Source organism: Lepus europaeus, chromosome 17 (genome assembly GCF_033115175.1).
Source record: "Lepus europaeus isolate LE1 chromosome 17, mLepTim1.pri, whole genome shotgun sequence".
Taxonomy (NCBI): Eukaryota; Metazoa; Chordata; class Mammalia; order Lagomorpha; family Leporidae; genus Lepus; species Lepus europaeus.
The window spans coordinates 60731785-60758955 of record NC_084843.1 but is presented as its reverse complement, the minus strand read 5'-3'; the positions used below and the strand labels follow the sequence as shown (position 1 = coordinate 60758955).

Here is a 27171-nt window from a genome sequence, read left to right as displayed (position 1 = left end):
CAGGGGCATCCAGGGCTTGGGTGCCCGGCAGAGTGAAGGGAAATGCAGGACAGACAGGGTACTTCCCCTAGCTCTCTGTGGCAAGTCAGACCGAGGGACGAAAGAAGAACTGGAGAGATTCCAGGACCCCGGCCACTTCCGCTTGTTTCTCACCCAGATGCTGTCCCTCACGTCCTGGCCCGTCTCCACACCCGTATCAGCAGGAACAGCAGCCAGCCGACAGGGAGGCGGGGGTTATTTTGAGACAAGCATGGGGCGAGGGGGTTGCCGGGGAGACAGTCCATCCTGGTAGGAGCCAGGAAGGGCTCCCATTTTGCAGATGAAAAAGCCGAGTCCAAGGAGTCACCTGCTCAGGGTCATCGGCTGGGAAGCCACACGTCTTTTGCAAGCACGACACAAGCTCCTAACCCTGTTGGACACTGCCCTGCGTGTCTGGCCTCACTTTGCCCACCCAGGGTCGGGTGCAGGGAGCGGGTGTTGGGGGCAGGAGTACCTCCCGGATGTGGAGGATGGTGCCGTTGGGTGGGCGCACGAACACAGGGCGGTTGTCGTTGACGTCGATGACCTCGACCAGCAACATGGTGCTGCCCCACAGAGGGGGCTGGCCACCATCCGTGGCCACCACGGTCAGGTTGAACCTCTCATAGGACTGCAGTGGCCGCTGAGTGGTCACCAGGCCCGAGTCCACGTCCACATGGAAGGCCTCTGGCAGGAGGGGCAGGAGAGCAGGGCCTTGGCTCTGGCTTCCTCCCCTCCATGCCTCTTCCTCTCCCACCCGGCCTGGGCTGCAGGTGCGGCAGCCTGCCCTCCCCAGCCCCCGAGCCGTCACGGGCATCCCGGGCAGGCCCCGTACCTGCACCAGGGCCCTCGAGCGAGTAGGCCAGCTCCCCATTGGAGCCCTCATCCTGATCAGTGGCCACCATGGTGATGACTGAGGTGCCTGCCGGCTCGTTCTCATACACACTGGTGCTGAACTGGAGCTTGGAGAACTGTGGCCGACAGTCGTTGACATCCAGCACTTGGATCACCACCTGGATGGGAACAGGGATGGTCAGGGCCAAAGGGCAGGAGCATGATGGGAGCTGCTCCCAGGGACCTGGCGACTTGGGTGTAAGCTGGGGTAGAGGAAGGAGAGGTGCCACCTTGGGAGGGAGCCACTGTCTTCTTTTTGCTTATTTGAAAGGCAGGTTTACAGAGAGAGAGAGACATCTTTCATCCACTGGTTCACTCCCCAGATGGTCACAAAGGCTGGGGCTGGCCCAGGCTGAAGCCAGGAGCTTCTTCTGGGTCTCCCATGTGGACGACTGGGGCCCAAGTTCTTGGGCCATTTTCACTGCTTTCCCAGGCAGCTGGATCACAAGTGGAGCAGCCGGGACTCCAACCATTGCCCACATTGGATGCTGGCACTGCAGGCAGAGGCTTAGTCTTCTATATCACATCACCAACCCAGGTACTCTCTTCTAATGAGTTGGATCTGACCTCAGACAACTCACATAACCCCCGAGCCTGCATGGGGGCCACAGTGTCTTGTCTTAGGGTCCCACGCGAGGCTCACTGGCTGCATGATAGATCCTTGGTGTAGTGTGTGACTTCAGCAAATACTCAGTGGGTAGCAGGTTACCTGCACCTGGGCACTGACACAGGAGCCCCTTCACCCACCCCCACCTTCTACTTGCCTTTTGCCACTCCCCATGGCAGCCCTAAAAATCTGGCTCTAATCTCTGGACCTGAATGCCCGATCATTGGTTCTTCCACTGCCAAAGGCCTCCTCTTGACTGGGACCCCTGCCTGCCCTGGGACTCGGCTTCCCCAGGACACGTCCTATGGGATCAGCAGACCAGGAGGCCTTTTATACCCAGCTGCTGTAGCCCAGCTGCTCCGTCACCACCCCCCTTCACGGCAGTGACCCAGTACGCCCACCTGCAGTGCACAGAGCACTTTCACAGGTCCTCATCATCTCGTCTGCACCCTCCTCAGAGGCCTGGCAACAGAGGCTCAGAGCAGTTTGCCGACAAATGCAGTGCGCTCAGCCAGTGGAGCCTTGGCGTCTGGCTCCAAAGACTGTGCACGTCCCACCAGGGCCCATGCAGATGTGACAAGGACAAGGTTCAGGTGGGAGGCAGTGCCCTCGGCCCTTCCTGCTCCTGAGCAGTCCGTTTCCGCCCACTTAGTGTCCCAACGCCCGCCCCTCAGGAGCGTTTTCTCTGGATCATGGAGTTCTCGTGGGTGCGATGAGGAAGAAAAGGCACGGAAAGGCCTGCGGGAGGCAGGAGAAAGGCGGCAGGATGAGGAAGAAGCCAGCGCTCATGGCTTGGGCCTCTGGAAGGCAATGGGATAGAGCGACAGGGTTTGGTGCAAGAGTTAAGTGTCACTAGGGATGCCCACGTCCCACACCAGAGGGCCTGGCTCCACTTCCAATTCCAGCTTCCCGCCGACGCACACCCTGGGAGGCAGCAGGTGAGGGCTCCACTAGCTGGGTGCCTGCCACCCATGCACCTGACTTCTGCCTGGCCCAGCCCCAGCTGTGTGGGTATTTGGGAAATGCCCCAGCAGACAGAAGATCTCTCCACCTTTCAAGTAAAGTAAGTTTTAAAAAACTTTAAAGAGGGAAAAGGGATAGAGGGCTTGGGAGGCGAGATGCTGGCCTTGGAGCAGCCGTGCAGACCCTGGGACTGGAACGGCATGGTGGATTCGCTCCTCGGGAGCAGTTCTAAGCACACGTGAGGAAGGGTTGCTTCGTCAGGTTGCAGGACTGTGTTTCTTTCCATGGGCCATGCTGGCACACGAGATTCATCCCAGGGAGTCCCTGTCTTCCTGTGCCCCACAGCTGGCCACTGGCTGTCTGCTTCCTGTCGTCAGGTCTCTGAGGGTTCCCCTCCACAGAGGCTGTGCTCACGGCCTGCCCGACCCCGGCGCCAGCGTGCCTGGCCCAGGCTGCTGCAGCTCACCTGCACCGAGTTTTCTCGACGGTTGCTGGCCACGTCCCCAGGGTTGTCCTTGGCCAAGGCTGTCAGGATGTAGTGGTCCTTCTTCTCCCGGTCCAGAGAGGACAGCACGTAGATGTCACCCTGGTAGGGAAGCCTGGCTTCAGACTCTTCATCCGTCAACAGGGGCCTACGGAGCACCTGCTGTGGCAGGCTCTGCTCTGCGCTTGGGACACAGAGCACCCAACCAGAGCGATGACTGCTCCAGTTCTAAAGTAGAGCCTTGCCCTTGCTACTCCAGAAACTGCTAACCACTGGGCCAGGGCTGGCACACAGGTGGTACTCATTAGTTGCTGGGGGCAGATCTGACTGCTGTACCCGTGGACAGGGCAGAGAGGGGCGGTGGGAAGTTCAGTTCAGTTCCAGCTCCGGCAGCCATGGGGGCCCTGCTGAGCAACAGGCCCAGGCTGCGGGGCTCTCTGCCCCTCTGGAAGACAGCGGCTTCGACTCAATGAGGAGACAGCTGGAGTCATCACCTGTTTTTCCCCTGGTTTTCTGTTCTCCCACGGTCTGTGACTTATGGCAGCACAGGGAATCTCTCTTTGGGGCTCCCTTCCCTCCCCCAGCACGGAGTCCAGGACTGTGTATACAGTAGGTGCTCAAACACCATGCCCACTTTCTGTGTCTCTTCTGAAAGTGTCCTCAAGGGACCACTTCTCGGTTCTCGCCCCAGAGAGCCAGTTACAACACACGGGGCCACTTCCTTCCATGTCTGCTGGACAGAAGGGCTCAGGATGGGGCTGCTGACTTGGCTCCAGGAACTCTGAAGCTGCACAGGGCCGGGGGCAGCACCGGCATTCGGGGGCGGCAGCAGTAGCAGCAGCACGTCTGACCCTGGGCCTCACCGTGCTGGGGTTGATGGCAAACTTGCCCTCTCCATCCCCGAGGCTGTACTCGATGAGGGCGAAGTTGCCCGAGTCGGCGTCTGTAGCAGCGATCGTCAGGATGACCGTGCCCACAAGCACGTCCTCGAAGACAGCCTCCTGCAGCCCAGCGGGCAGGGAGAGGGAGGAGGCCAGGGTCAGTGCCAGAGCCCACGCCTTGCCCTGGGAACTCCCTGAGGACGGGAGCCCAGGGCGTCCGGCTGCTCATGTGCTGGACCCTCATGGGGGACCTAGAAGCTGGCAGGTGCAAGCGGAAGATGCCCAAACCCCGCCAAGGAGAGGGCCCGGGTCCTGGCCTCCCACCTGGTAGTAGGGCTGCTCGAAGATGGGGTTATTGTCATTGACGTCCACAATCTCCAGGAAGACAGGGATCTCGGCCGCCCGGGGTGGGGACCCGTTGTCCGAGGCCCTCACGGTGAAGTTCAGCCAGTGCACTTCCTCGTAGTCCACCGTGCGGTTCGCAATGACCTTTCCTGAGACACAGAGGCACCCGCTGCCGTTTCGGCCACCCCTCGCTCATGGCAGCTCTCCCAAGAATGGAGAGATGGCTCTAGAGTGCTGAGGGGGCAGGGGTGGGCCCTTTAACAAGGACCATGGCCAGGGAGCACCGCCCAGGCACAGGCCGGAAGGCGGCAAGGGCCTGGTATCTAGCTGTCCTCACTTGGCAGGTCTGGGCGAGCCTCTTGGAAGCCAAGATCAGAGCATCCAGCAGGCCAGACGCCCCCGCCCCACGTCCCTCTCAGCTTTCCTGCTCCGAGCGATCGGAATCCTCGGAGCTGGGGGGCCAAGGAGATGCTGGCCCAGGACTCCATGCTTTACCCTGCTTTGGGAATCGAGTGCTGGCCAGCTTGGATCTGCCCCAGCTCACAGAGGGGCCAGGTGACAGGCAAGCCGCAGACCCCCCCTGGAGGCCCGGCAGGCACAGTCCCGTGTCCCCCAGCCCTGCTCCGGCAGAGTTCCCGCCTACCCGCGGAGGAGTCCTCCAGCTTCACGTAGCCTGGGGGCGTCGGGTCCAGCAGGGTGTAGGTGATGAGCCCGTTGAGGCCCTTGTCGGGGTCCACAGCCACTACAGCGATGAGCGTGGTGCCCGGGGCGGCCCCCTCCAGGACTCGCTCTGTGTAGTAGGTGATCCCAAAGGGCTTGAACTGGGGTGTGTTGTCATTCACGTCCAGGATGTTGACTGTGAGCTTGGCTGGGGGATGGCGGAGGGGGAGGGTTAGGGTGAGGTGAAGCTGCACCAGGGTGCCTGGCCCGGGCCTCCCTAAGCCTCAGCCAAGCCTGGAGGCATGGCAGCGTCTGGTGGCCCTCCTAGGACTCCTCAAGGGTCGACCCAGCCCACAGACGTGACACGTGACGCCCTGTTCTGGTCTCCATAAGCAGAAGGGGCTTGGGTGGCGCCGACTGGCCTGGTGACCTCGGAGCCCTGAGCTCTTTGTGTCTGTTTCCTAAACTGCTCAGTGGCCCAGCGGCAAGATTATTTATTTATTTATTTTGGACAGGCAGAGTGGATAGTGAGAGACAGAGAGAAAGGTCTTCCTTTTCTGTTGGTTCCTTTTCCGTTGTTGCTGCGGCCGGCACACCGCGCTGATCCGAAGCCAGGAGCCAGGTGCTTCTCCTGGTCTCCCATGCGGGTGCAGGGCCCAAGCTCTTGGGCCATCCTCCACTGCACTCCCGGGCCGCAGCAGAGAGCTGGCCTGGAAGAGGGGCAACCGGGACAGAATCCAGAGCCCCGACCGGGACTAGAACCTGGTGTGTCAGCGCCGCAGGTGTAGGATTAGCCTATTGAGCCGCGGCACCGGCCGGAAGGTTATCTTTAAAGCCTCCTTCTGTCCCCTCCGAGGTCCAAGTTGTCCCCTCTCTAGAACCAGCCTGGGACGTCTCCCCTGAGCTTGGGACACAGGTGGTGACAAGTCTGCCTGTCCTGCCGGAGGAGCTGGCCATGGAGACGAGCAGCCGACAGCTCCCGGCCCCAGCTCCCGGCCTGACAGCCATCTTCAGCTCCCGGCAGAGCCAGTGGAGGCCACCCCATCCCCACCCACTGCATCCTTCCCCGCGCTAAACCCACCCCCCGGCAGCCCCCTCCCAGCCCCCGCCTCAGAGCAGCATGCAGCACCGTCCCAGGGGAGGCGTCTGTGGCCTCCAGTCGCCTGCCTTTGCTCTTGCCGACCCCCTGGCTTCCCAGCAGATCCCGAGTCACCCGCCGCTTAGCGGTTCTCACAGCTGCTTGCCACCTGTGTCTGTCCACCCAGCCTTTCTCAACCCCCTTCCAGGCTCCCCCCCCAGCCTCTTCCAGTCTGAGCCACAGGACCAGATCCGGCACAAGCAGGGCCATCCAGCCTGAGCTCACCCTGACTCGCACCTTCCCGGCCCAGTGCTGCCCGACTCCCGGCAGCCCACGCGCCTGCATCCTATTGCTCCCTCCCTGGGGCCAGGCTGTGCCTGCTCCCAGCCCACCCCTCTGCCCCGACTGGCTCCGAGCAACCAGAGATGGCGGTGGGAGAACTTTACCGTTTGGCACACTGACAGAGCGCTCCGGTAGGTCGCTGGCATTGTCAATCACAGAGAGAGTGACCTCATAAGTGGCAACTAGCTCCCGGTTCAGGGGGGACTTCACCATTACAGACCCTGTGGAGCAAACCAGGCCAGGTTCAGCCTCGGGAAACCCCTAAAACATGGGCTTTCCTGGGGGGTTCCTAACCAACACTCCCAATACCCACATGGGCAACAGTCCCCAAGCAGACCCTGGGACCTGAGGCTGGTGGACCCCCCAGCCACCTGCTGTGTGAACAGGGGAGGGCCCACAGCACTCTGCTCCCCTCTCACCGCTTACTCGCTGGGCGGCCTTGGGCGCTACCCCCCGTTCTTCCTCTGTGAGCTAACTGCACTGCCCACTGCACAGGGTCCTTCTGAGGATGTGAACCATTCGTGAGGGGTGTAGAACAGTGCCTGGCCCACGGGAAGCGTGACTGTTTAAAAGGCACTCAGGTCCCGCTCAGCGGGAAGCTGCTTCCAGCACCACCGAGTCGGACGCTCAGACACGGTCCAGGGGCCCAGTTCTGTTACGTGCACCTGATCACAGCCTCAAGGAAACCCTCTATTCCGGGAGGTCACGGCGGCCAAGATACCCCGAGGGGGCCCTGGAGGGGACGGGTGGGATGTCTCAGGGCTACCCCTTGGTTTTTGATGAATCGGGACGTGACCTGGCTGACTGGGCCAGGAGCTTTAGTCCCGTGTTAGTGTCAGCGAGCCATTCCTTTTTTCCACCCACCGCCTCTGCAGTCCCTGCCTGCCCCATACGCCCAGGAGCCCTCAGAGCCCTGGGTTCACACTGGCGGACCCAGCCGGGCCAGCCTCGGGGCCGGGTCTCCTGGGCTCTGTCTCCTCCCGGCCTGGTGGCTCCTCGGCTCACTGGCCTCATCCCACAGCCAGAGCCTCTCCCCTTCAGACACTGGGGTCTCAGGGATTCCCGTCCCTTGGCCCAGATCCCCCGGTTGGGCACCTGTCCTCTGCGGGTCCCCAGCCGTGGGCGGTCACTTACCCTGGGCGGCCGCCTCCTCCTCCTCCTCCTCTTCCTACTCTCGCTCCCTGTCCCCCAGGCTGGGGAGCGAGGATGGGGAGAGGGCGGCTGCATTCAGTCTGCAAAGGCTGGGCTACGGCCGCGGCCCGGGCCCCACGGGGCGGGGAGGGTGGGGGTGCGGCGGCATGGAGGAGGGCAATGGGGTGAAGCGGAAGAGATGAGGTGGGAAGTGACAGAGAAACAGAACTCAAACCTGTGGGCCTGCCAGCCGTGAGGAGGAGAGAAGAGGGTTAACATCAGTTAGTTCGGGGTACAGTGGGAGGGGGCCCGAGCAGGGGCGGGATGGGGAGAGGCAGAGGACAAGGAGACCAGGGGACAAGGTGGAAGCCCAGCTGAGGTGCACTGTGCAGGGGACAGAGTCTCCGGCAAGAACAAAGCAGAGGGGAGGTGGGCAGAGTATGAGAAGGGGGCAGACACTGGAAAGAAAAAAGTCAGTCGGAGAGAGGAAGGGGGAGGAGTCAGGGAGAGAGGGAAGGGGAGAGGGGGAGAGGGCGGGCAGAGCAGGGGAGGCATCGCCAGTAGAGCTGGAGTTGGGTAGGGCGTGGAGCAGCTCTCCAGGGTCCTGACCGACCAAGGCCACCAGGCCTCTGGCTTCTATGGGCCTAGATGGATTCCACCCATCTTCTCTCCGCACTCATGGTTTGTCCCGGGCCTACACACACAGAGCGATTCCTAGCCTTGCGCTTGTCCACATACTGCTCACAGGCGCCTGTCTGGTTTTGCACGCATCTCCCCTTCCCTTCTCCCCTCTGGCACTGAAGTGTGCCTGTTATTTAAAAACAATGCTCCTCGTCAGGGCGTGTTTTGCATCTGTGTGACAGGCACGGTGGTCTAACTCACTTTATTCCTTACTCATGGCGGCATGTACTGATTTTCATGCACTACCTACACTGCTGTGTGTCTCATCTACCGCTCAGAACTGCTGCCTGCCAGCCCCCTGGTGTGCACCTGCACTGCCCTCAGTCTGCCAGGGACGCACACCTGCGGCCCCCGGGAACGCTGCCACGGGAGATCCATTCAGCAGCAGAGCTGCTGGCCTTGGGACGTGCGTGTGCTTGGTGCTGGGTTGCTGTCCCAACGGTGGTGCTGGCGTCAATTCTTGCAGCAGTGCGTGAGGGCCCAGTGGTCTACCTGCCGCCCCTGTCAACACTGTGCAGCATCCTCGTGTCCACTAGTTACACACGGACACTGATCTCACTGCTGTCGTACTACAGTTCTCTGAATAACCACCATTTGTAGCATCTTCCCATAGCCGTGTTAGTTTTCTGTCACTGTTTTAGGCCCTCCAAGAAATACAGCTCTAAGGACCACTCCTCCTTCTCTAACTCCCCAGAAGAGAGGAAATATTGAACTCCTGGGGGAAAAACGGTAAGTCAGTCCAAGTTACAACATGGGGGCCAGTGCTGTGGCGAAGCAGGTAAAGCCACCGCCTGCGACACCAGCACCCTGTGTGGCATTGGTTCAAGTCCCAGCTGCTCCACTTCTGATCCTGCTCTCTGCTATAGCCTGGGAAAGCAGTAGAAGATGGCCCGAGCCCATGGGCCCCTGCACCTGTACAGGAGACCCAGAGGAAGCTCCTGGCTTCAGATCGGCCCAGCTCTGGCTGTTGCAGCCATTTGGGAAGTGAATCAGCAGATGGAGGACTTCTCCATCTCCCTCTTTTTCTCTAACTATACCTCTCAAGTTAAAAAAAGAACTCTCCTGTGTTTTTTTTTTTTTTTTTTGACAGGCAGAGTGGATAGTGAGAGAGACAGACAGAGAGAAAGGTCTTCCTTTTTGCCGTTGGTTCACCCTCCAATGGCCGCTGCGGCCGGCGCATCTCGCTGATCCGAAGCCAGGAGCTTCTCCTGGTCTCCCATGCGGGTGCAGGGCCCAAGCACTTGGGCCATCCTCCACTGCTTTCCCGGGCCATAGCAGAGAGCTGGCCTGGAAGAGGGGCAACCGGGATAGAATCTGCGCCCCGACCGGGACTAGAACCCAGTGTGCCGGCGCCGCAAGGCGGAGGATTAGCCTGTTAAGCCACGGCGCCGGCCAGAACTCTCCCGTACTTTAAAAAACAAGTTACAATATGCTGCATGCACTGTGCAACATGAGCTCTTTGTAACAGTGTAGGAAAATCATGAAGGGTACAGATACGACCGATGATTAAATGGTCGGTCAGTACGTGGGTGGGAATGTGTCTGGTTCAGTCCACTCACTAAAGCTATGTATAGCACAACTGGGCACAGTTCTCCCCTGAAATTACAAACGTGGAATGCTGGCAGGAGTGTGGCGGGCTGGACGCTCCAGAGGAACCCCAGCAAAGCGAGGGACTCAAAGGCCTCAGGGGCTGGGCCAGGGCAGGAGCCAGGGGAGGAGCCAGGGCGGAGACAGAGAAGGGAGGGCAGGGTGTGGTGTCAGCAGGGGAGAGGAGAGAGGAGGAAGCCAGAGCCCGGGCAGGGAGCTGAGGGCAGGGGAGCAGCCCTGGCACCTGTGTTGACGTTCACGGCGAAGGTGTCGTCCTGGTCAGGGACCAGACGGTCGGTGTCGTCCTTGGCCACGATGCCAAGGATGTGGTATTCCAGCTTCGGGTTGAGGTCACGGTCGACAGCGGTGACGTTGGCAATGATGGTGCCGGGTGCGGCCGACTCCAGCACGCTCACCGTTTGGACGGGGTTCAGGAACTCGGGGCGGGAGTCATTGACGTCATCGATCAGGATGGTGACGACAGCCGTGCCGGAGAGCGGGATGGTGCCCCGGTCAGCGGCCACCACGGTCAGCCTGTAGGAGTCCTGCTCCTCCCTGTCGATGGTGGCGTTGCCCACACGGATGAGCCCAGTGAGCGGGTGGATGAGGAAGCGGTCCTGGGCCCCGGCTTCTATGCGGTACACCAGCTCCCCGTTGAGGCCACTGTCCTCGTCGGTTGCGGTGACCTGGAGGACTGGGAATCCTGGGGAGGAGGGAGGAGGAGCTGAGCACCCAGATGCCCCCGTCAACTGCACGTCCGAGGCCTCGGGCTGGCATGTCTCAACATTTTCCTCATTTGCAATTTTATAGGAAAACACAATCTTATTTTACTTTATTCTGATTAGTATGAGTTACACGTGTTTTCTATAGATTGTCTGCTTTTGTATTTTGCCCATTTTTCTTCCAATTTATGAAGAACTTATATCAAATATCTTCTTCCTCTGTTGGTTGGTTGCCTATTTTCATAAGGGTTTGAGGTAAAGAAGTTTACCTTTGTATGTACTGAAATTGAGTATTTCATTTTTTTGAATTCTGTTTATGTGTAAAACTTTCTTATCCAGAAGTCCGGTGTTAAAATTAAAAATGTTTAAAGAAAACTTAGCTTATCTCAAAGGCAGAGAAATACATGGAGACAAAGGCTTTCCATCCACGGCTTCATTCCTCAATTGCTTGCAATAGCCAGGGCTGGGCCTGGCTGCAGCTCAGAGCCATAAATTCATTCCGGCCTTCACGTGGGCAAAAGGGACCCCACTACCTGAGCCACCACTTAAGTCTCCCAAGGGTGTGTGTGTGGAATGGAGAGCGAGCCGGGACTAGAACCCAGGCCTTCCAGTGTGGGATATGGGTGTCCTGAGTGGTGGCTGACCTACTGCGCCACACACCCAGACCATTTCATTTTTTTAAGATTTTATTTGAAATGCAGTGTGTGTGATAGAGATAGAGTAGTATCTTCCACCTGCTGGCACACTCCCCAAGCGGCCACAATGGCTGAAGCCAGTAACTCCATGCAGGTCCCCCACGTGGGTGGCGGGGGCTTAAGTACTCAGGCCATCATCTGCTGCCTTCCCAGCTCTGTTATTTTGGGGGAGCCGGGTCAGAAGCGGAGCACTGAGACGCCAATCTGTGCTCCCATATGCGATACTGCTATCACAGGCTGCAGCTTACCTGCTGCATCGCAACACTGGGCCCCCAAACCCTTCTATTTTTAAACAGTATTTTCAGCTCCTGCATATTCCTTTAGAATGTCTTTGATATGGAGAACCTACAATAAGTGTATTATATAGATTACATAAATTGCACTATTTTCCACACACTAAGTGGTTTTACCCTTGTCTTGGTCACATCCTGTGGTCTTTGACAGCACCTGCTCCTGGGCTACTGCCCCAATGAGCCTTGTGTTCCTATCACAGGGTTTGCACACTGAGGCACTGGGACAGGAATCTGGCTTAAGACAGCCCTAGCCCCTATCAGGGCCAGCGCTGTGGTTCACTTGGTTAATCCTCCGCCTGCGGCACCAGCATCCCATATGGCACTGGGTTCTAGTCCCGGTTGCCCCTCTTCCAGTCCAGCTCTCTGCTATGGCCCGGGAAGGCAGTGGAGGATGGTCCAAGTGCTTGGGCCCCTGCACCTGCATGGGAGACCAGGAGGAAGCACCTGGCTCCTGGCTTCGGATCGGTGTAGTTCTGGCTGTAGCAGCCATTTGTGGGGTGAACCAAATGAAGGAAGACCTTTCTGTCTCTTTCACTGTCTGTCAAAAAAAAAAAAAAAAAAAAAGCCTAGCCCCATCAGTACCCGGGTGTCATACTCGACTTTTTTGGCCTGGCCCAGCCCTGACTGTTGTGGGCATCTGGGGAGCCAATCGGCAGATGGGCGTTTGCGCTCTGCCTCTCCAAATACTGTTGCTTTCAAATACAAGGCCCTTCAAAAACTAAGTGGGAAAAGGGAGTTAGAAGCCAAGCAACATCGGAACTCTATGGTTTTCTCACAACATGCACTTTCCGCAAACCTTCAGAAGCCCTCCCACGCATCTTCCTACTTGGTACGGCAAAGCCGGCTCTGCCACACTCCGGTTTCATAACATTCTTATTCTTCCACGTGACCTTTGGAGCTAAACTCATCCCCCCAGTTCACACTTCAACAGGAATCATGTTGTCCCTATCTTGATTTTAAAACAGCATTTCAGGGGTCTATGCTGTAGCGCAGCAGGGGAAGCTGCCACCTGCGACGCCGGCGTCACACTTGTGTTGGTTTGATTCCCAGCTGCTCCACTTCTGATCCAGCTCATGTCCCTGGGAAAGCAGCGGAGGATGGCCCAAGTGCTTGGGCCCCTGCACCCGTGTGGAGACCTGGAAGAAGTTCCTGGCTCCGGATTGGCCCAGCTCCAGCCATTTAGGAAGTGACCCAGCAGATAGAAGACCTCTTGGTTTCTCCCTCTCTGTAACTCTGCCTTTCAGATAAGTAAAAACTTTAAAGGGCTAAACAGTGCTTCCATCCAGGAACACACGTGGGGCACACCCGGTGAGCTTGTTGTGAGGCTAAGGGCAGGGGGGCCAGGTCTCCCAGCTCCCACTCGCCTTACTCCCTTCCCCCCAGCCCCGCAGGTGAATTCTGCATCCAGTCGGAGGCTCCACCTCCCACCAGCCACCAACAGCTTCTGGGGGGTGGGGGTAGGAGCTGGGGCTGGGCGGAGCCCTGCTTACCGGGTGGGCAGTTCTCCAGCAGGTGAACAGTGAGGAAGGCAGGGCTGAAGGTGGGCCAGTTGTCGTTGTCGTCCAGGATGGTGACGAGCAGCTGGGCTGTGCCGTTGAGTAGCCCGATGTCCTCAGCCAGAAGCAGCAGCTCCAGGACAGGGGGCGAGAAGGCCTCCCGGTCAATGACAACACCTGACTTCACCATCACCACGCCTGGTGCCACCAGCCAGGGAGGCAGTCAGGATACAGGTGCGAGCCAACAGGTTAGGGACAGAGGAAGACAGGGACACGATGGGGACAGATCAGAGAGGAGCCGGAAAAACAGCACATTCTTCCCTGGGGCTGCACTGCCCGCATTCAGAGAGGCCCCCCCAACAGGTGCCCCCTGTAGGGCTCCAGATCTCTGCCTGGGGAGGGGCCCAGGGCAAAGGATCAACATGCCTGTCGGTACCTGTCACCCTGTGAGCCTCCCCTCCACCACTACACCCACGCGACATGTCCCTGGAAAGCTGTGGCTCTGACGTGAGGACAAGAAAGTTGCCACGCCTCTTCCTGCTAAGCAGGGCTGGCCTCTGGCCTGGGCACAGGGAGGGGGCGGGTGTGGCACAGGGCTCAGCAGGACCTTCCCATCACCTCCAAGCTTCTCCTGGGGCCTCCCACCTATGTGGCCCCATCGGGCTGCAAGGAGGCTGGGGGACTGTGCAGACTGAGGCCTCCATAGAGAGCTGAGAGCCAGCACTGAGAAGGGAGGCCGTGGGTTCAGCCATGGGCCCAGTCCTACCCAAAGCTGGGCCCGGAGCGCTGAGCCCTGGGTGTGGAGGCCTCACCCGTGCTGTTGTCGATGTCAAAAAGGCCACTCTGGGCACCCAGCAGCCGGTAGCTGACCACAGCGTAGACATCCTGGTCGGCGTCCAGGGCCAGGATGGGCCCATTGAGCACCGTGAGGGGGGTCCCTAGGCCGGGATGGGGGGGGAGTCACCGCAGGGCCACATGGGCCCCCCTCCCTCCCTCCACCCCAAACCCCTCCGTGCCCAGTGAGCCATGGCTGATGATGGATGAGAGGGGAGGGTGGAGGGGTGGGCGGAAGGTGGGGCTGGGGAGGCCGAGGGGTGGGCCTGCGGCAGCCTCGGCAGACTGAACGCAGATGCCTGGGGAGCAGCCTCAAAGCCCTGCTGGGGAGAAAACACAGAGTGAGCCACGCCTGCTTCCCAGCAGCCTTTGAGGCTGGCCCCTCGCAGGAGGGTCCGGGCTCCCTGATGCTCCCTCCTGGCCTGGCCCTTGTCTGTCCGCACCTGTGCGTGTGCCCAGTACTCCCCACGGGACCAAGAATCCACACACTTGTGTGTGTATACCTTGCACTCACGGGGCTGTAGGTGCACACACGGCAGCGCTCATAGGCAGACACATGGGCACGGGAGCGCGTGGCATGTACACGTCTCCTCCCACGCACTGGCACTTGTGCAAGCCCAGGAACAATCTCCCAGCTCTTCTCTGCCTTGGAGTCTCATGGGGCCATGGCAGCTGGAGGAGCGAGGGTACCAGCCCGGAACGGTAAGGAGGCGATTCTGGCCCTGTGCTTGGGGCATGTGCGTGGGGAAGGGCTATGCTGGCCTCCTTGGGACCCCTGATCCCCAACCTCTCCTGGGAGCTCCCTGGAGCCTTGGACGCCCCGAGTTCCTGGGGTGGGGGGAGCAGAGAGGGGTGGACTCAGCCTCTCCTGGGCAGTCCTCACACCTGACCTGTGCCTCTTAGGGGATGACAGTGCTGTTCTCAGACCACTCTGGGGACCAGTAACCACAGCTGTCCATTCCACAGACTTGCGCTCTCCTGGGTGATACACAAGGGGCCCGGGAGCCCCTGCCTATCGGGCCCTGAGAGCTGTGCCCTTCGCTCCCCTCTGTGGCCCCCTTCCGCTCTCCCGAGGTCTGGGCCTGGCCAGGCCGTCACGTGGGGCCTGGCAGCAGATGGGCCTGGCACCTACCAGCAGGAGAGTTTTCCATCACCTCGGCCTGGTAGGTGCTCTCAGTGAAGAGGGGGTGGTTGTCATTCTCATCCGAGAGGAGGATCACCAGTAGGTCATAGTCCTGCGGGCCAGAAGGGGGCGGGCTGCAGGCCTCGCTCTAGCCAAGTCCCCCATTGAGGGAGGGCTGAGGGATGGAGGTCAAGAAAGCCCAGGCAAGAAAACCCAGACACTGGGATGCAAGTCCCTGCTCTGCCGGCCACCCTGAACTCCTTCCTGCGTGGGTCAGTTTTCCCACCTGGCAAATGGGAACCTAACTCCTTCGTGGAGTGCAGAGGTGAGTGGCACCAAGTCACATGGCAGCTCTTGCACGCAAGGACTTCAGGTGGGAGAAGGTCCTGCTCTCCAGGCCCTCGAGGCTGGCCCGAGGTCCGGGTCAGAGAGCACCCACACCCTGCCTAGCGCCACACTACATCTCTCCAGCCTCAGCACCCTCCGTGTCTGGGTGCTGCCTCCACTCCCAAGCGGAGGGAGCCAAGGCTCAGAGTGGCACAGTGGCCATGCAGCTGGGCCCAGTCCCAAGCCTGCCACTTCCCAGGAGGACTTGGGGCCTTCCAGACGCACAGGCAGTGCAAGGGATGAGAGGAGCAGGGAGAGAAGCAGAGAAGTGGGGTGCGGGGGAGCACCCAGTCGGAGAGGCTCGTGAGCATCTCCAGCCCCATGTCTGCTCGGCTTAGCAAGATGGGAACACGGAGGCCAGCAGGCAGTGCTGGTCTCACCTGGGGCGCCGTCTCGGGCTGGTGCACCAAGACCGGCCCCTCCAGGATCCCGCCGGCTCACCAGCAGGCAGGTGACCAAACGGCCAACCTTCACCCTAACGGATTCGCTGCTCCCGCTCCCTCAGCCCTGCAAAGCCATGAAAGGCCTGTTTTCCCGCACAGGCTCTCTGCACCCTCTCCCTCCAGCCTGTCGGGGCCCCCTACCCTGACAGCAAGCTTTTCCTTCGACTCCGCTGTCTGGTGGGTTTTGCAGTGGCCTTTCAGGCAGGAGCTAAGCCGAGATGAGCCAGACCCAAAGAGTCCTGGCCAGGGCTCTTGCTCCAGACGTCGGGGGCCAAGGGAGCCAAACCCAACCCCACAGGGGCTGTTCGCTCTGCTACACTTGCCTTTCGATGTCCCTGCCTTTCGAGGGAGAAGTCTACTTAAGACACACCCTTTCGGCAACCTGGAGTGTGTGCGTGTCTGTGTGTGCGTGTAGGTTCGTGGGACGGTACTGCGGCTTGGAGAGCACAGGCAGCAGCTCGGGCTTGCTGGCGGCTCGCCACGTGCCCAGCACTGTGCTCAGAGCCGTTTGTGTGTGAGGGCTCTTCCATGCTCTCCCCAGTTGAGAGCCTGGCCGAGAGTTCGTGTGTCAAAGCCCTCTGCCCACTGGCCCAGCACGTGCACACCCTGAGCCTGGGCCCCACCGCCAGCGGAGGTGGGGTAGGCCCCAGGCCCCCTCCCTGCACCTCCAGCACCAGCCTCACCCTCCTGGCTATGCGCGGGTTCTCTGGGTTGTCCTTCACAGAGATGGTCAGCTTGTACTCGGGGATCCGCTCTCGGTCCAGGGGCCGGTTCACGGTGACGATTCCTGTCTGGGATGTGCGGGGCTGGTGAGCCAAGCCGCAGGGGCCTCGCCGCTCTGCCTACAGCTCCACAGCGCCCGTGGACAGCAGACTTGGCTCTTGGGCCGCCATGGTGGATGAGGCTCCGGCCCCATGCACGCAGACGGCATACCCAAGTGGAGCTCAGCACGGTGCCTGCGCTCTGGCTGGCACCCGCAGACCCTGCACCTGGTGAATGGATTAGGCTGCAAGCAATTAACTCATTTAGCTGTAACCAGTTGCCTGACTGATTAAGCTGTAGCCAATTTAGTTAGCCATCCCCAGCTCCAGGAGCTCCCCTGTTTGCAAGTGTTTTGCTCACTTTTCCTGTTTTTCTTCCTTCAGATCCACTCTGCTTGGTGACCTGGGGCTAAGGAATGTTCCCTTCCGAAGCACCTCCCTGGGGAATCCACAAGCTCCCCTCTCCCCCCGCAGAGGCACCCTGACCCGACCCAGGGGAGTGAGAAAGCCCACAGTGTGGGGCCCTCCGTGGTAGGGACGGCCCTACCGTGGCGTTGATGGAGAAGGCCCGCTCGCGGTTGCCTGCCGTGATGTTGAAGGTGAGCAGCGCGTTGCAGCCGCTGTCGGCGTCGCTGGCCAGGACGTGAGCCACGACGCTGGAGACGGGGCTGTGCTCACTGATGGTGATGTTCATGGGCAGGTTCAGCAGCACGGGGTCGTTGTCGTTGATGTCCAGCACCCGGATCCCCACCAGCATCTGGGACCAGCCGGGCGGGAGGAGGAGGGGGAGAGAAGGATGGTGCCAGGACCACAGAGGAGGAGGTGGACAGCACGGGGGCGGCATTCAGGGTGGGACGGCGCAGGTGGCCGTGGGGAACAAAGAGATGACAGAGAAGACCAAACAAGAGGCAGGAGGATGGGCAGGGGCCAAGGAAGGGCTGGGGGGGGGGCACTGGCAGTGTGGGGAGGGCTGAGTGGCCACAGCTGCCAGCGCTGGGTCCAGCCTGGGGTAGGGGGCGCAAAGCTTGGAGGTCTGTGTAGGGCCCTGGGGCTCGTGCTGGCTCCCAGGCAGCCCGTGGCCCATCTGGGAGAAGGCAGGCCTCCAGACTCACCGTGGAGCTGAGCGGGGGCACGCCCCTGTCACGAGCACAGATGGTCAGGTTGTAGAAGGCGATGGTCTCGCGGTCCAGCTCCACATCTTTCCGTACCCGCAGTACCCCCTCCACGGGAGAGATCACAAACTCCCCTGCAGGCCGCCCGGGAGAGGCCCGAGTCAGCGGGGGGGCGGCCCAGAGCCCTGGCCTCTGGCATGCCGGCCACAGCAGGCTGCAGGGCAGCCGGGCCTGGGGCCTCCAGGACCACCCCCCCCACCAATTGATATCCTCTCGGGGTTTGGCGGGGGCTGTGAGCGGGCGTGGGCGAGCCTCCCACCATGTGCCTCCCAGGCCCGGCCAATCAGCCTTGGCAGGCCGGGCCTGGGCAGGAAGGAACAGGAGATGCTCATTTCTTCCCGAGCAGCCTCTTGCTGACCGCAGCTGATGAGAAACTCATTAACGATGTTGTGTGACGGACAATCCCGGGGAGCGCGCAGCTGAACACAGTGGAACTTTTTGTAGGCAGAGGCAGTGGGCAGGAGGGCTGAGGAGCCCCCAGCCCCCCAGTCAGCCCTCGCACTGAGCCACGCTGGAGTGTGGAGAGAGACCTCCCTTTCTATAACATTCCTGAGCGCCCCCAGCTGACCCCTGGCCTCAGTCCTGGTGTTGGCCTGGCTCGGGGGCCAGATGTCTGAGGGTAAGAACCTCACATTGTTTGGGAGACCTCAATCCCTCGTGTTCCTTGGAAAATGAGCCCAAGGTGCAGAGAAGGGGAGCAGCTTGGCTGTATCACGCTAATGACAGAGTCAGGATTAGAACCCAGGGCTGTGGGTCTTGCTGTCTTCCCAGGCGGCACCACTAAGAGCTGATCAGGGTGAGATGGGGGGGTGGCGGGCAAGTGGGAGCCCACCTGGAGCGGAGGGGAGGCAGAGGGAGAGGGCGAGAGGGGAAGCGGGTTCACTGCACACTCCCCAGGAGCTGGAGCCCAGAAAGTTACTCCTGTCTTGACACTGGTAAACAGGGTGGGGTGCTGACCTGCCCTGGGACTCACAGAGACCAGGCCATTCCCGCCCCCAGCTCCTCCCACTGCCCCTGGAGTGCCACCTGCAGCTGGGGTTTCCCCGGGGGCCCTTCCGCTCCCAGCCTCCCTGCCCAAGGGGCGGAAGCGGCTGGAGCAGGATTTCCGGAGCCTGGTCTTCCAGAATCTCTAAAGAACCGGGGATTCCCTTTCTAGGGGGTTCCCGGTCCTAGCCTGGGGAGACCCATCACCATCCCCTCGGACACCCCCGAGAGGCAGGCCTGAGCGGCTGGGGGCTGCGCCTTGGAAGGATCCATCTAAAGATCGGAAGGCACAGGCCAAGGCCCCACACTGCCAGTCATGCTCTCAGCAGCTTGCGGGACCCGGGCTGCCCCTGTTCCACCCCTTCTGCAGAGAGGAGGTTACAAGAACAGGCTTTCAAGTAACTCCTGCGTGCCCTTGGCCACGCTATGGGGCCTTGCCTTGTTGTTCTCATCCGGAAAATGGGCCAATACAGAGGTGTCGCCACAGGGCTGTGCTGATGCTGGTCCCCCTTGTATGTGCCCACCTACAGAAGCTCTAAGTATCACCAAGGACATCCTGAAAGGGAGCCCAGGCAGTGGAGCTGAGCGGGGCACGCCCCTGTCGCGAGCACAGATGGTCAGGTTGTAGAAGGCGATGGTCTCGCGGTCCAGCTCCACATCTTTGCGTACCCGCAGTACCCCCTCCACGGGAGAGATCACAAACTCCCCTGCAGGCCGCCCGGGAGAGGCCCGAGTCAGCGGAGGGCGGCCCAGAACCCTGGCCTCTGGCATGCCAGCCACAGCAGGCTGCAGGACAGCTGGGCCTGGGGCCTTTCTGGGAGGACGGGGATGTGGAAAAGGGGCTCAAGGAGTGGGCCTGCCGGAGGGGCAGCTGGGGGTCCTGGGAAGGCTGGGTTGGGGGAAGCGGCGCAAGTAGCTATAGACTCTTCACCCACTGCTCTCGGACCAATGTCCTCTCCTCTCCAGGCTTAGCGGGGCTTGCAGGAGCCCAGCCATCCCAGCTGTCCCCTGCCAGGCGCGGGCTGCCGGGGTGGGAAGGCACCCTCAAGCTGGGTGAAGGCTACATCCCTTCACCCGAGGGCGTGAGGATAAGCTGGGTCCCCGCACGTGGGGGCTTTGCCAGGCCCTAGCCAGGAGCCGGTGCTGGGAGGAGTTGTGAGGGGCGGACACTGGGGCCACGCAGCCAGTTCCAGGACTCTGCTGGGCCGGCTGGCTGGCTCTCCCTGGGCTCTGGGTGCCGATCCTGCCTTCCAGGGGGGACACAGCCCCCAGCCTAGGAAAGCCCCAGGCCTCGCTCATCCTCTCGGGGTGCAGGCTGTCTCTCCATCTCCAGGGACATCCCCCAAGGGTCCCTGTTTCTAAGGCTGCACCCCCTGCCCCTCTTGGCTGGTTTCATGGGTGACTCCAAAGCCCACAGCAAGAGCGGGTGGCCTGGTGCTTGGGGCACAGCTGTGGGCCCCGCACCCCGAGAATGCTGCCGGGAGTCTCCGCCAGGCTCTGGTGCCCACTGTGGCTGCAAGGGCCCTGGCTGGCAGGAGAGGACACCGGGGGACAGCAAAGGGGTTCCGGACCTGGCCCTCTAGACCTGTGCTGTTTTTTTCCCCAGCCCTTTTATTGCAAATTCGCTCAGGTTCCACGTTCTCTCCCGGGGCTGCTGGATTCCGTCTCCTGGCTTCACATCCTGTCTCCGCTGCGAACTCCTACAGCGTCGCCTCCGGCCTAGGCCTCTCCTTTGCACTCCCGCCTGGAATATCCGTCCTGTCCTGCAATGTCACCCTCGCCTGCCTTCCCCTCCACGACTCCCCCTGCAGGTGCCCTCTGTTAAATGCGGCACGGGTGCAAACCTGGACTTTATTATCCCAGGTCCCACCTACACTCAGCACACCTGTCAGCCCCGCCTCCGAAACAAACCAGGGCGGCCCCCACCCTGGTCCTGAGCCCCCACAGAGTGTCCTGAGCGCAGGAACCAGTGTGGTGCTGTTAGAACCCAGGTCATCGTGTCCCTCTCCACTCAGGGTCATTGTGTGGTCCCTACCCTGGCGGAGAAGCCAAGTCCTCATAGCGGTCTCCGAGGCCCTGCTGCTCCCCAATCCTATCTGCCCCCCCTCTGCCCATGCTGCTCTTCTGTGAACACACCAGGCACACGCTGGCCCCAGGACCTTGGCACACACAGTTCCCACTGCCCGGGACGCTCTTGTCCACATGGACATCTCCTTCCCTTCTTGGCTCGTGTGTCGCCTCCCAGAACAACCTTTCCGAGCACTCCGTCTGCAGTCACTGCTGTTACCACCCCCCCGGCTTGGTTTTATTTTGCTCTGTAGCATTGAGCGCCCCGCAAAATATCAAGTCATCGGCTTAATTAGTGAGCTCAACGCCTGTGTCCTTCCGCTGGGGTGTGTGTTCTGAAGGGCAGGGGTTTGTGACTGTCCTGGATGACTGCCCATGGCCAGCACGAGGCAGGTGCTGCACAAACACTTATTGAGTGATGCATTACCAATCCGGGCATTTCAGAGAGGTTTGCATTGCTGCTTTTCCCTGAACACAGCCTGCGTTCTCACAGCTACAGCTGCTGGGAGCTGAGCTGGGGTTGCCCCAATCCCCACCGCTCCTTGTTGTCTTCCCTGGGCCTCTTCTGCATGCGTGCCCTGCATGATTCCGGTAGGCCCTTGAGTTTGGGATACCTGCTCTACAGAAATGAGTAGAGACCGACCTGAGAAACGGCTCCCGAGGCCAGGGCGAGCTTTGCTCTTGGGATTAAGGAGGCAGCGGGGGCCAGCGCTGTGGTGTAGTAGGTTACACCTGCCTGCGGTGCTGGCATCCCATATGGGCGCCGGTTTGAGTCTCAGCTGCTCCATTTCCAGTCCAGCTCTTTGCTATGGCCTGGGAAAGCAGCGGAGGATGGCCCAAGTGCTTGGGGCCCTGCACCACGGGGGAGACCCGGAAGAAGCTCCAGGCTCCAGGCTTTGGATTGGCCCAGCTCTGGCTGTAGCAGCCATTTGGGGAGTGAACCAGCAGAAGGAAGATTATCTCTCTCTCTCCCCCTGCCCCCATCCCCATAACTCTGCCTCTCAAATCTTAAAAGGTGGGGCTGCCTGGATGTGTGTGTGGGGGTGCTGGGGTCTGGGGCTGGGTTCCACACATGTGGCAGGATGCACGCCCTTCACCCGCCCATTTTCTAGCACATTCTCAAAGGGGTCTGTGACCAGTCCTCAAAGGCTCTAAGCCTCTGTTCTCAGCCTCCAGAGTATTCTTACTATATCCTGGTGAAGAGGGGTAGGGGAAGTCGATCTCTACCACCTTAGGGATGGGGAAACTGAGGCTGGGAGTGCGATCATTCCGGGTGGGGCCCCCTGCCCGCAGAGCCCCAGCCTGTCCTGCTCCTGAGTGGGGGGCGGGGAGAGACCCCTGGGTTGTGCCCGTGCCCTCCGCCCGGCACAGACCCTACTCACCCAGCGGGTCTCCGCCCACAACGCTGTACTCCACCTGCCCATTGGGGCCCGAGTCCCGGTCATGGGCCAGGAATGTCCACACTCTGGGCCCCGGCTGGCCCTCGGTGACCTCAAACGGGCCCTCGTAGTCCCGGGGGAAGGTGGGCACGTTGTCATTGATGTCGTTCACGTTCACAAGCACCTGTAGTGGGGAGCGGGCTTAGCCAGGCCCCCCACCCCCACCTCGAGCCGTTCCCTGGGCCTCAGTTCTTTCATCTGCAAACTGGGCCTGATAACCCTGCCTCGTGCCGCCAGCGCCAGAACCACAGTGCATGTGGCAGGGCCTTTGAAGCGTGGGGACGGGTTCCGATGGCCACGTTGCTAAGAGCTTCTATCCACCGCAGTGGCATTATCATCCCACGGCCTCAACTGCTCCACTCACTCCCGAGACACTGCTCATTGCCCCCTTTCACAGAGGGAGACGTCAGAGACGCTGGGTCTCGGGGAGCTCGGAGACCCGCCCAGGGTCTCCTTCCCACGGCCGGGAGCGCCAGGGCAGGGACTCGGGTCCCTGTTGGTCTGAGCGGAGCTTGTGTTCTCCCGTGGAGAAGCTGTCACCTGTCTGTTCGGGATGACGCCCCGCGGAGGTGCGGTGACTTCAAAGTGTGAGAGGCCGAGCTCCTTGATTTGGGCATTTCCCCTGGACAGTCTTGGCACCCATCCTCCCCAGGGGAGCGCTCTAGGCCCTGACCCCCAGCATGCGCATTGGGGCTGAGCCCCGCCCACCCACCGTGGTGGTGGAGGTGAGGCGGTGGGACAGGATGGGGCACTGGTCCGTGGCGGTGACCGTCAGGGTGTAGCGGCCATGGCTGATCTCGTAGTCCAGCTCCTTGATGGCACGGATGACCCCCTGGGGACACAGAGAGGTGATGAGGGTGGATTGATGGACCAGGCCCCGTCTCACCCCGGCTCCCCCTCCCCACTCCACTGGACTCCATCCTTGTCCCCTGCCACTGCCCTGGGGCCTGCCGCCAGCTGCTGACCGTGTGTCTGTTGATCCGGAAGGTGTTGATGATGTTGCCTGCCACGATGGCGTAGGTGACTGTGCCGTTGGGCCCCTCGTCCAGGTCCAGCGCCTGGACGGTGATGAGGCTGGTGTTGATGGTGTTGGGGCCCTCATCCAGCAGCACCTCATAGTGGGGCTGCTGGAACACGGGTGCGTTGTCGTTCTCATCCACAATGGTCACGTACACGTGGGTGGTGGCCTGTGAAGGAGATCATGGGCAGGTGCCTTGGTCAGGGAGGGACTAAGGTGGGGCCTCATGGCTGTTCCCCGGGGCTGAACTCGCTCAGCATGACCCAATATGGAAAGGAAAAGAAGGAAGAAAGCATGGGGTGGGGGGAGTGGAGTCATTGCCTGGTAGAGGAAGAAAAGTACAGAGGCACCACCAAAAGCCAAGCTGACAACTGTTTAGGTCCAAGATAGCACTTGCACCAACACTGCCAAGTCTGTGCCTGTGGCAGACATCACTAATCAATATGGCACTGCTGAGGTCAGAAGTAAGTCTGGGATCCCTGTCAGCATAGTGATCTAGTGATTAAAATTGGTGCTTGGGATGAACATCCATGGTTTCCCCAGGCCAGAGCTTTGCCTGGGCCAGGGCCTGGCTGCCAGTGACAAGAGGCAAAACTGGAGGCACTCAGACCAACGCAGGACTTCAGCTTTGCTCATTATTCATATAAATGGAAGAAAGAGGAGGGGCTCTGTGTGTGGGGCAGAATCCGTGATGCTGTGAAAAAAACTCACAGAACGTGACCTCACAGAAAAACATTTCAGGGATTGGCCATCTCTGGCTGACGCTCAGCCAATCAGAATGCAGGGATCAGCACCCAAGGCCCAGCTAGAGACAACAGCTGTGTGTTTCAAAATAGCCCCGAGAGAGGGTTTTGAATGTTCTTGGCACAGAGTTAAAGGACTTACGTCGGAGAGGCTGGGAGTGCCAATCATCCCGATGTGACTGTCACACTGTATACAGGTGTCAGAATGCCACACCGTTCCCCACAAATGGTACCATTCTGCGTCCACTAAAATCTCTATAGAATGACCAGACTAGAAATGGTTGACATGCATTTCACAAGCACAGGAGGACGTGGACAAAAGCAACAGGCCTCGGGCCGCCCCCGCCCTCCACCTCGCTCCAGCTGGGAGGATTGTCCCCGTGGACCATCTGATGGGGGCTCCCTCGCTGGCTGGCTTCCAGACGGGCGTGGCCGATGGGATGCCCTGGCAGGGGACAGGAGCGGGGAGGAGAGAGGTGGTGTCAAGGCTCCCACACGCCCTCTGCTCCTCGCCGCGATCCTGCCATGGCTGCCTTTCTCCTGCTGGGCCCCAGCAGCATCACTGCGTCCCAGCCTGCACTGGGCACGTGGGCTGCTGCCTCTGGGCGCCTCACCACCCTCTCCAGACACTCAGCCATTAAGCGCTGAGTGTGCCAACTGTTTCCTGCCAGGATCCTGCCCCACACCAACCACTACGCGTGACCAATGCAAAATAATAAAGGCAAGACCCCCACCAGGAGGCCTGGGCACTGCCAAGCCCAGAGGACAGAAGGTGGGTGGTACTAAAAGCTGGACCCAGGCACCATGGGTAAAACGTTTTCCTTGGGCCTGGCTGGCTCTAGAGCCACCTGTAGTGGGACAGATGGGCGGGGGACCTGGACCCCAGAGGGCTGTCACTGTCCCCGGCAGGTGCTGACTGCTCAGAGCTGCAGCTCTGGATCCTGGGGCCAGGGGTGCTGGGTGGCTGCCTTGGGCTGGAGCTGTGTGACACTGTGCATGCTGTGTGCTGCACCTCTTCTGTCTCTTGATCAAGGTGCTGATGTGGTCTCTAAAGTTGCTCAGGTACTCTGGGGTTCCAGTCTGTTGTCACCCGTCATGGGAACTGAATCGCACCATGAGGGAGGCAGCGCTTGGAGCTGCAGGATCTTGGTGAATCTGGCTGGGGCTGCACTGTGGTGTAGTGGGTAAAGCCGCAGGTGACTTTACCGGCATCCCATATGGGCACCAGTTTGAGTGCCGTCTGCTCCACGTCCAATCCAGCTCTTTGCTAAAGTGCCTGGGAAAGCAGTGGATGATGACCCAAGTGCTTAGGCCCCTACAGCTGCGGGGGAGACCTGAACGGAGTCCCAGGCTCCTGGCTTCCACTTGGCCCAGCCCTGGCTGTTACGGTCATCTGGGGGAGTGAGCCACCAGATGGAAGCTCTGTGTGTGTGTGTAACTCTGCCCTTCAATTAAATAAATAAACGTTAAAAAAAAAAAAAAAAAAACCACCAAGGGCTGCAGGAGGGAAGATGTGTTACGTTAACCCTTCTCCAGCGTTTCCACCAGAGTGGAGGGGAAGTGGCACCGAGGCCAGGGCACAGCCTGAACTGCGCATCTCAGGCGTGAGCTACGTAGGGATCTGGCCTCCTTCTCCAAGGTGTACTCCTGTGTGATTTCATGACAGATAGTGGCAAGGCCCTAACCATGTGAGCAGAGATGGCTGCCCAGGAAGGCCACCCGGTGTCCCCCGTGGTCCTGGGTGCAGTGACGAGGCCCATGCATGAAGGAGGAGGAGCTCAGCCCTGGGTCCTCCTGGGCTCCCCCGCCTGCCAGCAGGTTCACAAGGGAGCCGCCCTGCTGGGAAGGGGTGGAGGCAGCGGCATTTCCCACTTGCAGACTCCTGGAAGTGGGTCTGAGTGTCCACAGGCTGCGGGGCTGCCAGGGGTGCTTCTAACGGAGTTGTCACTCACAGGCGCTCCTGCTCTGCACCCAGACCAGCCCCGCTGTCTTCTTGTGGCCCCTGCAGCGAGGAGGAAGTGAGAGGCTCCGAGGCCCTGAGCTCGGCCCTCCCCTCCCTGCCCCGGTGATGAGGAAATCGCTGGAGGTTTCAGGACCGTGCCCACACCTTGGGCAATGCCTCTCCTCACTGTGGTGCAAGCCCAGGAGCCTTCGTGGTGGGGAAGAAGGAAGTCAAAGGGATGGGGGAGGTGCCCTGGGGGCTCACCCTGGAGTGACCCCAGGTGGAATGAGAGCCCGGTGCTCCCTGATCTCACCCCACTTCGTACCTTCCATGGGTGGAGATAAGTGTGCCCTCTGCCAGGTGGGGTCCCGAGGCCAGGATGTTGACCCAGGACCTGGCTTGTGTGCTGGCAGCCTCTGGGTGCCCATCCCAGGGGGGCTCCCCGGCTCTAGGGCCACTAGGCCTGCACAAGGTCGCCAGGTGACAACACAACTGCCTACCCTTCCTGTGTGGTGGCCTTCCCCGCCCCAGGAGTCCCCGGGGATCAGGGCCCTCCAGAGTTCTGCCTCCCATTCAGTCCCACGCCCCTGGCTCCTCACCCCGCTGGCCTCTGGTTGTGCTCTGCTCCTCAGCCAGGGGTCACCCATGAGCTCAAGGTCCCCAAGGAGCCTGGGAACTTCAGCCAGACTGGAGTCACCAAGCCCAGCACTGGTGTCCTCGCTGTCCCTGGACCCTGAGCCCAGCTACAGTCATCTCCGCCCCTCCAGTCAGACAGTCACGTAGTCAGTGCTTACTCAGGCTTTGTCCATCCTGATAAGAGGGCAATAAATACCTTCTCCATGCCACACACACCTGGGAGAGGCTGTGGTTCCCATCCGGGCGGAGGAGCCCCCGGCGAAAACCAGCATGGGAGAGGCTGTGGTTCCCATCCGGGCGGAGGAGCCCCCGGCGAAAACCAGCAGCCGGCTGGTCCCCAGGCCTGGGGTGGTGGCAGGAGGAGGAGGCCTGGACAGGGCCTTAGGGAGCGTCAGGGACTTTGTGCAAGGAAAGGATTCCAGTTGCGCCACCATGGCTGACAACTTGGAGAAGAGAGAGGAGACCCTGGGGCTGGGGGTGGGGTGGGGGGGAGTTGTGCAACAGCCAAGGTGTTAGAAGGGAGAGTTGTGGAAATCCAGGGCTGGTGCTGAGCCCGCTGCGGACCTGGGCCGGGAGCCTGGGGGCCACAGCAGAGGCTGCACACGCACCTGTGTGGGTCCCAGGGGGATGTGCCCAGCCGCTGTGTGCTCCTGCACCTGGCCCTCAGCGCGTGGGTGCGTGTGGGAAGCCAGTCTTGGCCTCCACATCTGTAGACCAGCAACTCCACCTTGCTTCTCTCAGCCTC

At 60.6% G+C, this 27171-nt stretch overlaps 1 protein-coding gene across 5 annotated transcripts in view; it reads right to left on the bottom strand.

The window, feature by feature from the left end:
* Positions 1-27171, bottom strand: part of CDH23 (cadherin related 23) — a 322391-nt gene that overhangs the window by 12224 nt on the left and 282996 nt on the right. For all 5 annotated transcript variants that reach the window (XM_062214575.1, XM_062214574.1, XM_062214573.1 and 2 more), the window contains 17 exons: positions 23053-23274; positions 22800-22919; positions 22031-22211; positions 17538-17671; positions 16973-17182; positions 16348-16455; positions 14844-14946; positions 13690-13815; positions 12872-13075; positions 9916-10374; positions 6377-6493; positions 4836-5060; positions 4172-4341; positions 3830-3967; positions 2949-3068; positions 854-1031; positions 494-705 (listed from right to left, as the gene is read on the bottom strand). In XM_062214575.1, the coding sequence (XP_062070559.1) occupies positions 494-705; positions 854-1031; positions 2949-3068; positions 3830-3967; positions 4172-4341; positions 4836-5060; positions 6377-6493; positions 9916-10374; positions 12872-13075; positions 13690-13815; positions 14844-14946; positions 16348-16455; positions 16973-17182; positions 17538-17671; positions 22031-22211; positions 22800-22919; positions 23053-23274 (3027 nt within the window). The remainder of the gene's footprint in view (positions 1-493; positions 706-853; positions 1032-2948; positions 3069-3829; positions 3968-4171; positions 4342-4835; positions 5061-6376; positions 6494-9915; positions 10375-12871; positions 13076-13689; positions 13816-14843; positions 14947-16347; positions 16456-16972; positions 17183-17537; positions 17672-22030; positions 22212-22799; positions 22920-23052; positions 23275-27171) is intronic.